This window comes from Camelina sativa, chromosome 14 (genome assembly GCF_030686135.1).
Source record: "Camelina sativa cultivar CO46 ecotype springtype chromosome 14, ASM3068613v1".
Taxonomy (NCBI): domain Eukaryota; kingdom Viridiplantae; phylum Streptophyta; class Magnoliopsida; order Brassicales; family Brassicaceae; genus Camelina; species Camelina sativa.
Genome location: NC_141893.1, coordinates 1,983,227 through 1,996,789, shown reverse-complemented (window position 1 = coordinate 1,996,789; position 13,563 = coordinate 1,983,227). Strand labels below are relative to the sequence as shown.

Genomic DNA, 13,563 nt, shown 5'->3' with positions numbered 1-13,563 from the left:
CACATTTAATTAATCAATGTTCTAGGTTAACTTTTTTAACAATAGTTTTTTAACCTTCGTAATCGAAAAAAAGTATTCCCTTTAGTACGTAATTTCTTGAATTTTTGGGATCCTCTCGTTTGCAGATAATTCTATCAACAAGGTACAGAAACTAACTCAAATGTCATGATTCGTACAAGACAAACCAAATGCGTAGAAAAACACTAATATATTTATTGACGAAGTCTATAACAAAAAATCCAAACACACAAAAATCCCAAAAGGTCACATCACAATCATCATCCTTATTATTCTCACAAGTTACAACTACACCCAAACTCCCAGATCTTTTACATTTTCACCCTTCAACTATTTGCAACGGAACATTGCCTCCTAACCACTCCGGCTGATCCCGTCTTGACATTGATCCGACCCATTTTCTCCATCGACTTCGCAAACTCAGAGAAGAAACTTTCCACCGAACCCGTCAAGATCCGGTTTATGTTTGAGAGTGTCGTGGGGTTAGTGGTGAGAGCAGAGTCTGACTGAAACAGACCTCTACGCTTGAGGACGAGCTGGTAATAACTTAGATCAAATGTTTTGCGGCTCCCTGGATCCATCTCAACGATGGTCTTGTTATCGTTGAGGCTAAGACATTTCCGAGACTTGAGATTGGCTGCATATTCGCTGTCTAAGGCTGGATCTTGGTCTCCACGGCCCGTAAAGTTGTATAGACGGTTTGAGAAAGACGAGCAGTGAGATACACCAATAGTGTGCGCCCCTGTTATTATACGATAATTTCTTTAAACAATCTTGGAAGTTGGAACCATAGGTTAAATTGTTTTACTAGCGTTGTAACATTATTAAATACTGTATAGTTCTTTATAAAAAAAAAATCTTTAGTTGAAAATCATTTTATTTCTTTGGTTAATATATAATACATGTAAAAGTTATTTTTAATTATTTTTTCTTTGTAGATTGTAAATGCATACGCAGACACAAGAGAAAATCATGTTTTTGATTTAGTTTACACATATTTTCTTTTAACACTCCATACTTAATTTAATTCTTAGCAATATTGTGTGGTATGGGTTGAAGAATTTACCGGAGAGTAAGACAAGGTCCTTAAGATCAAGTCCTTGGTTAGCAAAGAGTGTTTGAAGATTGGTGAAATTACTGGTCGGAGGAGGAATGTTGGCTAATGCCTCCGATGAATTTGATATCCTCCCATCTCTTCGTCCGGTCGGTACACTCCAATTAGGTCCTCCCTACAACATACCAAAGGTCAACTATATGATGCGAAATACTACGATATGATTTGTTATTTGTGATCACCTTATGTGAATATGATGCTTACCGTGAAAACGATAGCGTCACGAGATGCTAGAGCGATGATATCAGCGCAAGAGACAATTCCAGGGCATTGAGCTTCAAGCACAGTTTTGATTGCCTCGATGAAGCCAAACCCTCGAACCGTTAGGTTAGGAGTTGCGTCTCTCTCTGCGTTTCCTGACGTCGAGTTTATAAGCACTGATCCGTCACATCCCTACAACAATTACATGTGTATATATCTCCATCTAATTATTAATTCCGTAGCTATTCAGAATGTTCCACAACCACAATATATAAAGAGAAAAAAAGGATGAGAGAAAAGATGAGTATACTCGGACAAAACAGTCATGGAAATGCATCCTAATGAGAGCAGCAGCAAGAGAAGGAGCATTAGAAATGTGGTTTGAAACAAAATCTTGAACAATCTTTTCAGCGCTAGGACAAGTATTGGCATAGAAGTTCATCTGCAATTGAGCTTGGATCGGTCCAACCATTCCCACAAAAAAGAGAGACAGTGAGAGAGTAATAGCTCTCAAGCAATTCATCTTTAAATTTGTGTGTTTTTTTTTCAAGACGCAAATGTCTTTTTGGGAGGATTATGTGTTGTGTTGTGTGTGATGGATGTATTGGAGACGTCAAAAGAGCTTTATATAGAAGGTTTTGCAGGTTTGGTTGTGTAGGTGGGTCCATTTAAGCTAACCAACATGTGCTCTCTTATGAGTGTATTTTTATTTTGTTTTTGATATTTCTCTGACTCACAATCTGCGCCACTCGGAATTACCAAAGTTTGAAAATTACATTATTAATTACAAAAATGGTTTTATAGTACTCTTACTAATGTCATGAATAATTGATATCATGTTTTATGTTTAGCTTCAATGAGATATAAAGTTGGAAGATTTTCTTATTCTTAATGATTAAAGTTTACGTCTTTCCACTTATAGTTTTTTCTCCCATTACTTGAAACCTTGGATGTTAGATCTTTTATGGAATTTTTTTATAAACAAGAAGGTAGCCAATGTGATTTTGTTTTTTTAAGTTACTGAAGATTTGGGCATATGACCAATACTCTCGCCAATCTTGGGGGAAAAAGGGCTGCATTTTTTCCTCGTATATTTTTAATTATTCTATAAAATCATATATATGTTTAATAACTATGTTCTAAAAACCCAAATCTCAAATCATCTAACTAACTATATTATTAATGATAAAATACGTATTTATTTTGTCAACTGTGATAATAAAGTATATTAGATATTATGTTAAAAGAGGGTGAATGTTTAGTCCTTAAATCAAGCTATGGTAAGTTGGTAACATAGAACGTCTTGTAAACTTATTTGATTGTAGTGAATTTGAGCGTTATGATGTCATAATCAGTTAATCACCAACAACAAAAAGTCTAGCTAACAGTGAGTATAATACTAGAAAGCTAGATTTAACTAATTGTGTATATTGAGCGTTATGATGTCATAATCAACAACAAAAGCAAAAATTATACATAACTGAGATTATAAGACCTTTTTTTTTTTTTTTTTTTGAACTACGATTATAAGACCTTTAATTTTAGATTATTGATCGGAATATGACTACAATTGGTTTCTTTTGTCACGAGTACTAGAATTCGTGAAATCTTGATTATTCTATATTTTGGATGAAGCAACATAATTATAGCTGTGGTTGAGCAATCGCCTCGAGATATAAAGCAAGTTTTCAGTACAGAACAACTAGTACTTTTGTACTTTTGTGATATATCACTGATCATTCTATATTCTAAAATTACAGGACCCGACCTAATCCCTAATAATACAAGTAGTAGAACCGCAAACGAACATGTACTAACGGGCAAGTAAGTATTCCAAGATATATATCGTTGTCTATAGTTTTATAGTTCATTAAGGTATATAAGTACGCACATAAGATTAATTAAGGGATTTGGTAGAGATACCGATTTCGTAATTCGTATGCTATGATAACATATGTTAATAACAAAATTAGTTTTGTAACATATATGAAGTGGCTAGACCATGTAATCTATCAATTTATATGAATCCTTATCGTTATATCATTTTTCAAAATATTGCATATTATTCACCAAAAAATGGATATGTAGAATGATTGTCAAAAAAAAAAAATGGATATGTAGAAACTGTCTTGAGGGGAAGAAAACAAACTAACTGTCTAGACTTTATCATGTATCATCAAATCCATTATGAACAAATAATGGATTTTGTTATCCATGTGGAATCCGATAAAAGAAAATATATACAATCCAATTTGATCGTTGAGTAATATTAAATTATATTAAAAAAATTGATATGAATCATGACCGGCGACACGAAAGAATCCCAACGCGTAGAACTCATATCTATTAATACATAAATATTACAACGGATAGTTTTATTTAGAATTTTGTTTCTTGTCGTAAATTGTTGTTTCTTATATCTTGAACCTAATCTTTGTTTGTAACATGCGAAATTTGAAAAGTTTGTATAATAAGGAGAAGTGGAGAACAAAATAGAATTTTCACACACAACTGCTCCATAGAAAATAGACCGACGAAGGCATAAAATCAATGCTTCAACTGCTCAAGGAGTGGCGTTTCGTCAGATCACCACGCCAATATATCTTTTTGAAGTCGGTCGAACGTTGGCATCTTCTGATAAACTGATACTGTACATGTGAATTTTATAAAAAGAAACACATGTGAAGTTTATATTTATCTGGATTTTAAAAAATTCGGACTTTTCATTTTGTGTGTAAGGCCTCGGCTCAGCCCATTAAGAGATTTTAATATAATATAACTTTAATTTTTTTTAAAAAAAATGTTTCAGAAAACCTGAAAAATGACTTTCACTGTAATCATTGCTATTATATATGTCGGGACAAATCGAACCGGCCCAAACATGCTCGATAAGAATATATGTTCGGGTTGGCCCGGTCCTGCCTAGTGCCTAGGAGTGCCTACATGTATATATTACCAATACTTTTATACGATTCTTTTTAGGTTTTGTGGACGAGTTCGTAATTTTATGTAGCGATAAGAATAATGCGCTCTTCAATAACGTGTGATTCACACACGACGTTAGAGGACATATTAAAGTTTGCCCAAGGAAATTACTTAAGATTCCAATTAGCAAGTTGGATCTTTCAAAATAGAAATTTCGAATGTTGTTTATAAGTTGCGGCTTGAAACATGTAAGTCTGTAACTAGAAGAAAACATGCAAAAGAAGTCAAAATGTATGTTTATGTCTTTCATGTTCGTTTGCATCTGATGTATATATATTCGTATTTCATGTTTTCAGTTTGGTTGAGATAACTTAAATTTGCATCTATCTTTCGCGTTAGCACTTAAGCGTTTATGTGTTTATGTTTGCATTTCACGTTCGCTGTTCTATTCACCTAACTATTAGCTCTTAAGAGGATCAAGACACAAATGATGTACACAGAGAAATTCATGGAACATAAGATAAAAAAAGAATGCAGACGGCAGACCAAAAAGACGGACGTGTGTTCCACACACGACCCAACAAATTGTTTTTTATACTACTGTACTAGAGTTGATGATAATGAATACCTCGGCTTTGGTAAACCATTAATTAAAAATTTTAAGATAAGACAGTTGTTTTGACTTTTGAGTAATATACTACTCTCTCATTTTTTTTTTATATTTGTACAACAAATAAAAACAGAGCTTTCTTTCCCTAGTCGATTACAGGTTGTGCAAACAATCTTCTCATAGTCAATAGCTATCTCAAGGGAGTTTTAATATTAAACCAACTCCAAGAACCAGAAAGATCGTGGAGGCCCTGCAATGCCCTCTGTTTTTAAAACCTAATTAAGAAACAGAGGAGTACTACTGCAAAATGGGTTTCTTTAATCTCATCTGACATGTCTCTATGGACATTTTCAACGTCTCTGGACTGGATGATCTATAAAAGGACTAAGATTTCCTCCTTCACCTTCATCGCCAAGCTCGTTCTCACCTTTCTTGCCTAACACTCAACAAAGCAAACGAGCTAAGAAAGGAGAGAGACAGTTATGATGACCAAAACCCTTCTCGCCCTTGTGGTTCTTCTTAGCGTCCTTGGAAATTCTGTTGCTATTCCTTGGTATAGTCTTAACCTCAACTACTACCGGTCCAGGTGTCCTGACACAGAACGCATTGTCCGCCGTGTCACACAACAATATGTTTCTCGCAAACCAAGCCTCGCCGCTGCGCTTCTAAGGATGTATTTTCATGACTGTTTCGTCAGAGTAAGCTTGCTTCACTTATTCGAGACTGCAACAATAGATACATAAAACTAGTCGTAACTCTTGGTTATGATTCATGTAGGGATGTGATGGTTCCATTCTTCTGAAATCTCCAAACAATGATGCGGAAAGAAACGCTGTTCCCAACCTGTCCCTGAGAGGCTATGAAGTGGTTGATGCTGCCAAGGCAGCGCTCGAGAGGAGGTGTCCAGGTGTTGTTTCTTGCGCTGATGTTCTTGCCTTGGTCGCCAGAGATGCCGTCTTAGTGGTAACATTCTCGCATTAGACTGATTTTGTTATTCTAAAAACTCAAAGTACTAGACTACTAGTACATAACTTCTTATTGTTGCCTTTAAACAGATCAGGGGACCATGGTGGCCGGTTCCATTGGGCCGCAGGGATGGACGCATCTCGAGAATATCCGAGGTCAACTTACCATCGCCTTTCGCCAACATAACCACGTTGAAGCAGAACTTTGCCGACAAGGGTCTTAACGCTAAAGACCTAGTCGTTCTCTCTGGTATGCTTCTACTAAAACCTTATGTGCAATCTTAAAAGCTACTATGAACTTGAAAGTTTCAAAGCTGAATAAAAAATGGTTTCTGTTGAATAGGGGCTCACACCATAGGAATCTCTACTTGCGCTCTCGTCAACGCACGTATCTACAACTTCACCGGCAGAGGCGATTTTGACCCGGCGATGAACCCAGGGTACGTCAGGGCATTGAAGAAAAGGTGCAAGCCCACTGATTTCAGATCCATAGTGGACATGGACCCAGGCAGTGTCAAGAGATTTGACTCTCACTACTACAACGTCGTGGCTCAGAGGAAAGGGCTCTTCACATCTGACTCTACGCTTCTCGATGACTTTGACACCAGACATTACGTTCAGATTCAGGCCTTAACTAATGGGATTTCTTTCAACAGAGATTTCTCCGACTCGATGTTCAAACTTGGTTTTGTCGAAATTCTTACCGGGAGAAACGGTGAGATCAGGAGGAAGTGTGCTTTCGTTAACTAATCCCGATCCATCGACGGTTGAGTGAGTCAAAACGGTTTCTGCTTATTTTGGAAAGTTTCTTGTTTGAGTTTTGGTGTTGTGCTCTGTTTCTTCCATGAATAATTTGTAATCTATCGAGTAATTGTTATGGAAAAAAAAGTTTGATTCACTTTTTGAGTTTGAATTGAGTAGTAACTTTAACTTGGTTAAATCGATCCAAACCGAAACCAAACAAAAATTTATATCATATCAAAACATATGTTGTAACAGAACCTAGAAAATTCAAAGGTGGGGTGGCGGGACGAGTTTATCTCTGCTAGTGATGTTAAAACGGGTAGCCCGGGCCGTTTAAACACTACCCGTTTATATTCTGCCCATTTAACTAACTGCCCATTTAAACCTTTTTAAATTTAAAGCCTGTTTGTCTAAACCCGTTTAAATATACATGGACCCGTCAGCCCATTTAAGCTACATTTGTGATGATATATCAATGGTTTAATGATTAAACACCAAGCAAATCTCACTTATATAGCTCATCAACGACTCTAAGAGCATGGCCAATGGAGCAACCTACAAAAATAAATTAATCATATAATTTTATTAAATTAATCAAAGCAACCTACTAAGTACTTAAACAAAATTTATCCTTCCACTAGAGAAATCTTCATAGGTTTCTCAGTTATTAAAATATATATATTTTTTTTTAATTCTTGTATATTAATACATATGAATTTCACTCAGCTATAATGTCAGTAAAAGAGTATGAAGAGCGAGTAATTGTGGTAGATTCTTGCTAACGTTGGTCGTTCCATTCATCAAAGACCTGCAAAAGTATGTTTTAAAAACACAGAGAGATGGAACAACAATTTTTAACATAAAGTGGTAGAGCTAAGAAGAAAAACAAAAGATACTTGCAAAGCGTAGCTCAGCTAATTCACCTCCAGCCATCATAATTTTACCTCCAGCTCATGATCATGAATTTACAATCTGCAACATAACCATAATAAGAAGACACACTGATCAGTAGTATTGAAACCAACATGATAAGAGTGAAACAAGAATAAGAACCAAAATGATCACCTGTTAGCAAAACCGCCAAGTGAATCCTAATTTGAGCTCAAGGGTAAACAGAACAGGAACCTTGCCTTTGGGTTTGAGATCTGCAAGCAGCCTCCTGGAGTCCACGAAGTCAACTGAACAAACAGAACTGGAACCTTGCCTTTAGGTTTGTTTTTGCACCTACGGGAAAGAGACATGTTATACAAAGGGTAGGTAAATTGTCAGATCCATAAGAAAAGAAGAAAAAAAAAACCAGATGAAAGATTCAGAGAAAAAATAACAGACCTAGTTAGTTTTCAATGTATAGCAACTATAATGGAAAGGCAAATCCTACTTCTTGGCTGGCTAAGAGAGATCATCGGCAGCTTTGTTAAGTGGAGTCAAAGGCTCATCGCATCAAACACAGCCATGGAAATATCATCAACATAAATCCATGGCCAAGACAGTGTTCGATTACATCCAACTCTATAGCTCCTCTCGTCTTGCTACATACACAAGAACACATAACAATCACAAAGAAGACAAAATTCTCAGAAAAAAAATAACTTACAAAACCACTCTGAAAGTACAGGATGACTTTATTTGACTGCCTTCATAGCATAAGATTTAGTGATATAAACCAATCATCCAAGCTATGAGTATTCAAGTCATATAATTAGAAATACATGAAACACTTATCTCTCCCGTGAAGTCATATAATTGATTCAATTTTGGTCTAACCAATCGAAACCTGATTCTCCTAACATCATAACATCAATTTCAATTCGTTCTACCCTAATTTTTTCACATCAATTAACCCTAATGCATGAATCTCTACAATTGAAATCAGAGAAAACATCAGCAGTTTTGAGTGATTCACAACAAATCTCAGCAACAGTTTTGCCAAATCTTATCAAGGATTACATAGGTTCAGGACATAGGTGTTGTTTGGGTTACCATGATTCACAACAGTTACAACGAAAACTAACCTTGCCGGTACCCTTCGCCGTCCCCGTAAGTCCATCGGAGATCGATTTCCGGAAAAATCAAGGTGAATCGATTGAAATCTATGAAAAAGGAAGAATCAGAAGAGATTCATCTGTTCTCATCTGTTCGTCGAGGGAGGAAAAAGAGAGAGAGAGTCGGGGGAAAAGAAAAGGAAAAAAAAAAAAGGAAAAAAAATTGGTGTTTTATATTTTAAAAGACAACCAACCAGAAACTTCCACGTAAGATTGCTTCAACCGTTCTTCCGATGCTTAATTGAGCAACGATTCTCATGTTTTTGGGCCTTTTTTTTCCTTTTTGATTTATTTTTGATCCAGAAACTATTATAGCAACCCATTAAGTTAAGTCACGCCACTGGACATGGTCTAAGAGATGTGATTTTTCAGACAACCAATGCAGGATTGAGGCTAAGAACTTGAGAAGCACATGAACAATAACATACCTTAGAGCATATGACGAAAGAGCTCAGTACTACTCCACTCTCTATTCTCTTTGAACCATCTTTGTTACCATCTTCCTCTACCTACAACAAAACCCACGAAGCAAATCAATTGTAAAACCCACGAAGCAAATCAATTTTATGGATGAAGCATCAAGAGTCAAGACCCACGAAGCAAATATGATTCATACAACACATAACCCACGAAGCATATCAGATTGTACAATATGAATCATACATCCCACGAAGCAAATCAATTGTAAAACCCACGAAGCTAATATGAATCATACAACACAGAACAAGACCAAACCCACGAAGCAAATCAATTGAACTGAGGGATTAGAGAGAGACCTCTGAATCTATTGTTATGGTGGCGTGAAGGTAGCGTGAAGATGGCGGAGCCTCCGAGTCGGATGTGACGTGACGGTGGCAAAAGATTCGCGAGTCGGATCAGAGAGCAAAAGATGACGGAGGTGAAAGTTTCTGCTTCGCGAGTCGAATTGTGACATTAGCCCTAAGTTCGTACTCTAAACGCTGTCGTTTACATCAAGAATTAAAAAAATAAAATTATCGGGTTACCCATTTAAAATTAAATAAAACTCGTTAATAAAAGGACTTAAACGGGTGCATCCAATTAAAATTATTGGTTTTTTAAACGGACTCAGGTCTAAAAACAATATACATAACCCGTTAAGACCCGCGGGCTTAAGGCCCAGTTTAACATCACTAATCTCTGCACATGTATGGCGAGATCAGTGAACTTGCCATCGAATCAGATCCTCTCAGCATCATCATCAACATCGGGGAGTCAAACAGAGGCTACCCAAGGGGAACTCATTCATCATGTGCCAATTGCCATGATTCTTTGTTTTTGTGTTATGGTTTTAGAAGAAAAAGAATTATGATTTCTCAAGAAAGGATATAGTAAAAAAAAGGTTCCAAAAAAAAAAGAAATCACAAGTTAAACCAAAGAAAAAGGAAAATTAGGTTGTTTCCTTTTTATTTTATTTAATTGGACTGCAAAAAAAAAATTAAAAATTGATCAAAACGGTAAGAAAAGAAACTCCAATTAGTACGGTTATAACGGTCATATCTATTTCTTACTCGATAATAATCAATTAATTTATTTGTGTAACTTGCGTTTGTTTCATCCGTTAGTTAAACTTACCCGTTCGTCTCGAGCAGATCCGCTAATTGTTCTTCTAGGGAACCGAAGTTGTGAATTGTGATCAAGGATTATACTCTACTGTAATTGAAATAGCATTTTTTTTTTTTTTTTGGATTCTTCAATTTGGGGGAATCCAAATTAGAGATTCTAGGGTTTTCGTAGCTTGAGTGCGTCTAACTTTTACTCGTCAATGTTCTGCTTTGTCGAGAAACCTAACAGAGGAATTATATAAGTGGACGAGGGATGAAGAAGACCAAGTAATAATTAATGGTGGATTCAGTGCCAAAGAAATAGTCTTTAACTTTTATTAGACTTCAAAACAGATCATACAAAGGAAACTGGAATACTCTGTCTGTCTGAAACAGTCAGACTTGGAAGAAAAAGAAAAAAACATACAAATAGAAAGAAATATTGTTAAAAAAACTGCTGGAATCAAATCATTCAAAGAAATACATCAGTTTTGTTTTGATCGACAAAACTTAGTTAGGGAAGGCGCATCTCCTCCTGATCTCACCCTGATTCCCGGTGAGGATCTCGACGAAACCGAGTTTGAGCATCGAGTCCGAGAAATCTTTGGCGAATGAAGACCCACCAGTAGAAACCTGTGTCTCGATGTAGCTTTTGGTCTCTGGGTCATCGAGAAGTGTTGAGTCAGATGTGAAAAGACCCTTCTTTTGAGCCACAATGTTGAAGTAGTGAGAGTCAAACTTCTTGACACTGCCGGGGTCCATCTCCACTGCGCTCCTGAAATCAGTAGGCTTGCACCTTTTCTTCAATGTCCTGACGTAGCTTGGGTTCATCGCCGGGTCAAAATCGCCTCTGCCGGTGAAGTTGTAGATACGGCTGTTGATGAGACCGCAGTTAGAGATTCCAATGGTGTGACCCCCTGATCAAGAAACCGTTAGTATTATTGTTATTCTGCTTGGTGACATCAAGTTGATAACTTTATAACTTGCACTTAAAAGGTGTTTTTAGAAATATATACCTGAAAGGACGACAAGGTCTTTAGTGTTTAGGCCCTTGGCGAAGAAGTTTTGCTTCAGTGCAGCTATTCCGGCGAAAGGGGATGGTAGACTATTAGCATCAGCGAGTCTTGAGATGCGACCATCCCTCCTACCCAATGGAACAGGCCACCATGGTCCGTTGATCTGTAAAAAACCAAAAAAAAAAAAGAAGAAGAAGTTTTAGTACTCTATTTTCATTGACTTGGGAATTAATGAGAAGAATTAGTCCATTGTGAAATGTTACGTACAACTACGACGGCGTCTCTGGCGACTAAGGAGAGAACATCAGTGCAAGAAACCACACCGGGACACTTCTTCTCGAGCGCTGACTTAGCGGCATCGACCACTTCATAGCCTCTCAGGGACAGGTTGGGGACAGCGTTTCTTTCCGCATCATTGTTTGGAGATTTCAGAAGAATGGAACCATCACATCCCTACACGAACCATCAAAGGAATTAGCGTCTTTTTCATATATATTTTCATTATAGTCTCAAAAATAGCAAACTTACTCTGACGAAACAATCATGGAAATGCATCCTTAGAAGAGCGGCAGCAAGACTTGGCTTGCGAGAGACATATTGAATTGTGACACGACGGACAATGGCTTCTGCGTCGGGACACCTGTGTTTGTAGTAGTTAAGGTCAAGAAAACCCTTATGAGCGATTGAAACTCCAAGAATGCTGAGAAGAACCACAAGAGCAAGAAGGTTCTTAATCGCCATTACTGCCTCCCTCTTCTTCTTTTTTTTGGCTTGTTAGCTCTATTGAGTGTTAGCCAAGAAAGGTTAGAGAAGGCTTGGAGATGAAGATGAAGGGAGACAATCTCAGGCCTTTTATAGATCATTCAGAGGCATTGAAAATGTCCATGGAGAAATGTCAAATGGCATTTAGATAAACCCATTTGCAGTAATATAATCCTCTGTTTCTTAATTAGGTTTGAAGAACAGAGGTGGTCGAGGAGGACATTGCTGGGTCTCCACTATCTTTTTGATATCTCTGTTGGTAGTTGAATATAAAATTTCTTAAAAACTAGATAAACTCAAAATCATGCAACGATCACGAAAGCTTCAAATACTCTTTTTCTCTTTGAAAAGCTATTGACTTTGGACAGCATGTAGTTAAGAGAATTGTTCTATTGGTCCATAGCTCTCCAACTTAAAAGACAAAAATATATTAAACTGTTATGTGGAATTCACGTTCTTGCTATCTCAGAGCAAACCCATCCAAGTTGCTAAATTTAGTAATTGAGTATTACAAACTAGCGCCAGCTTTTGGTCGAGCAGTAGTAACGACCTTAAAGACTAATACATATATTCTTCTTCAACGATGTTACCCAAAAAAAAAAATATATACATATATTCTTCAACGAACTCGTCCCACTTCTCGGTATATACGATTGACAGGCCTAAGTTTTGTATAACTCATACGGCCCATTTAGGAGGCCGGAAAACCAAAATGCTCACCATTGTAGATTTTTCTTACAAAATCATCCTGTTTTTCAACAAAACTTTTTTATATTGGATCTCAGATTTGATCATATTAATTGGCAGCGGAAAAACACATTCTAACTTTGATCGTATACGATTCATCCCCTATGAAAAAGTGAAATTGCAACTTTGAAAAAATCAATTGTAAGTGGTTGGTCTCTTGTTTTTATTTTTTATTTTCATTTAGAAAACTCAAATGTTAGGCGTTGAATTATTAGTTTTCAACTTTTCATAGTAGAGAGAGTACTAACTACTAAGGAAGAGGAGGTTAAGTGCAAGAGAGGCATGAGAACAGTAAATGGCCTAAAGCCATGCAGCCTCTGTGTAAACATTTAATGCGACGAAACTATTCGCCACCCTCTCACATACGTACAAATATGTATATGTACATATACTTATACATACTGACTATTTATATAAACTCAGAAAATAGAAAGGTTAATGTTTTCTAAACTATATGCTGTACTATATTTTTATTAATCTTACTTAGGTAAAAAAAACACTTATGGAATATAGCGACGTAAATACGCAGTATATTTTTTTTATATATTAGCGTGATAAAGTACGTATGAATGAACGACTTTTACAAATTATCACTTTTTAAATGGGTGATCTGTATTTAAAACAGCTTAATTGCACGTTATAGTTATAAATGCCTGGGCCACAAAATAATTAATCGTATATATTTTTAAAGGTATGTAAATTGAAGTCTTATCGTGAAAAAAGAGTGGAGTCTTTGTTACTTTTTGCAACTTTTTTGAAGTTATGTTATTTCTGGTAAACAAAAAAATTGAAATGTGCCATTTTTTTACATTTGTCTCTTTTAACTAAAATAAAGATAAACATAAAAATGTCAAACT

At 36.3% G+C, this 13,563-nt stretch overlaps 3 protein-coding genes and 1 long non-coding RNA gene across 5 annotated transcripts; 1 reads left to right on the top strand and 3 right to left on the bottom strand.

Annotated features, from left to right (window-relative positions):
* Positions 1 to 189: 189 nt before the first annotated feature.
* On the bottom strand, positions 190 to 1,972 carry LOC104739059 (peroxidase 3). Its single transcript, XM_010459306.3, has 4 exons — positions 1,644 to 1,972; positions 1,337 to 1,525; positions 1,085 to 1,247; positions 190 to 760 (listed from the first exon to the last, which is right to left on the bottom strand). Exons 1-4 carry the CDS (start codon positions 1,854 to 1,856, stop codon positions 345 to 347), a joined length of 981 nt encoding a protein of 326 aa, XP_010457608.1. The 5' UTR covers positions 1,857 to 1,972; the 3' UTR covers positions 190 to 344.
* Positions 1,973 to 5,263: 3,291 nt separating this feature from the next.
* Positions 5,264 to 6,731, top strand: LOC104739058 (peroxidase 1-like). The gene is made up of 4 exons (XM_010459305.3): positions 5,264 to 5,566; positions 5,646 to 5,831; positions 5,924 to 6,083; positions 6,177 to 6,731. Exons 1-4 carry the CDS (start codon positions 5,351 to 5,353, stop codon positions 6,581 to 6,583), a joined length of 969 nt encoding a protein of 322 aa, XP_010457607.1. The 5' UTR covers positions 5,264 to 5,350; the 3' UTR covers positions 6,584 to 6,731.
* A 410-nt stretch (positions 6,732 to 7,141) lies between these two features.
* LOC104739057 (uncharacterized) lies at positions 7,142 to 8,792 on the bottom strand. 2 transcript variants are annotated; one of them, XR_759934.2, is made up of 5 exons: positions 8,590 to 8,792; positions 7,907 to 8,106; positions 7,643 to 7,801; positions 7,474 to 7,549; positions 7,142 to 7,385 (listed from the first exon to the last, which is right to left on the bottom strand). It is a non-coding gene; the product is annotated as an uncharacterized LOC104739057 (long non-coding RNA). The 2 variants fall into 2 exon arrangements; XR_759935.2 differs by having other exon boundaries at positions 7,501 to 7,549; positions 8,590 to 8,760.
* A 1,700-nt stretch (positions 8,793 to 10,492) lies between these two features.
* Positions 10,493 to 12,020, bottom strand: LOC147927762 (peroxidase 1-like). Its single transcript, XM_087485692.1, has 4 exons — positions 11,726 to 12,020; positions 11,465 to 11,650; positions 11,198 to 11,360; positions 10,493 to 11,098 (listed from the first exon to the last, which is right to left on the bottom strand). Exons 1-4 carry the CDS (start codon positions 11,936 to 11,938, stop codon positions 10,692 to 10,694), a joined length of 969 nt encoding a protein of 322 aa, XP_087341818.1. The 5' UTR covers positions 11,939 to 12,020; the 3' UTR covers positions 10,493 to 10,691.
* Positions 12,021 to 13,563: the final 1,543 nt, after the last annotated feature.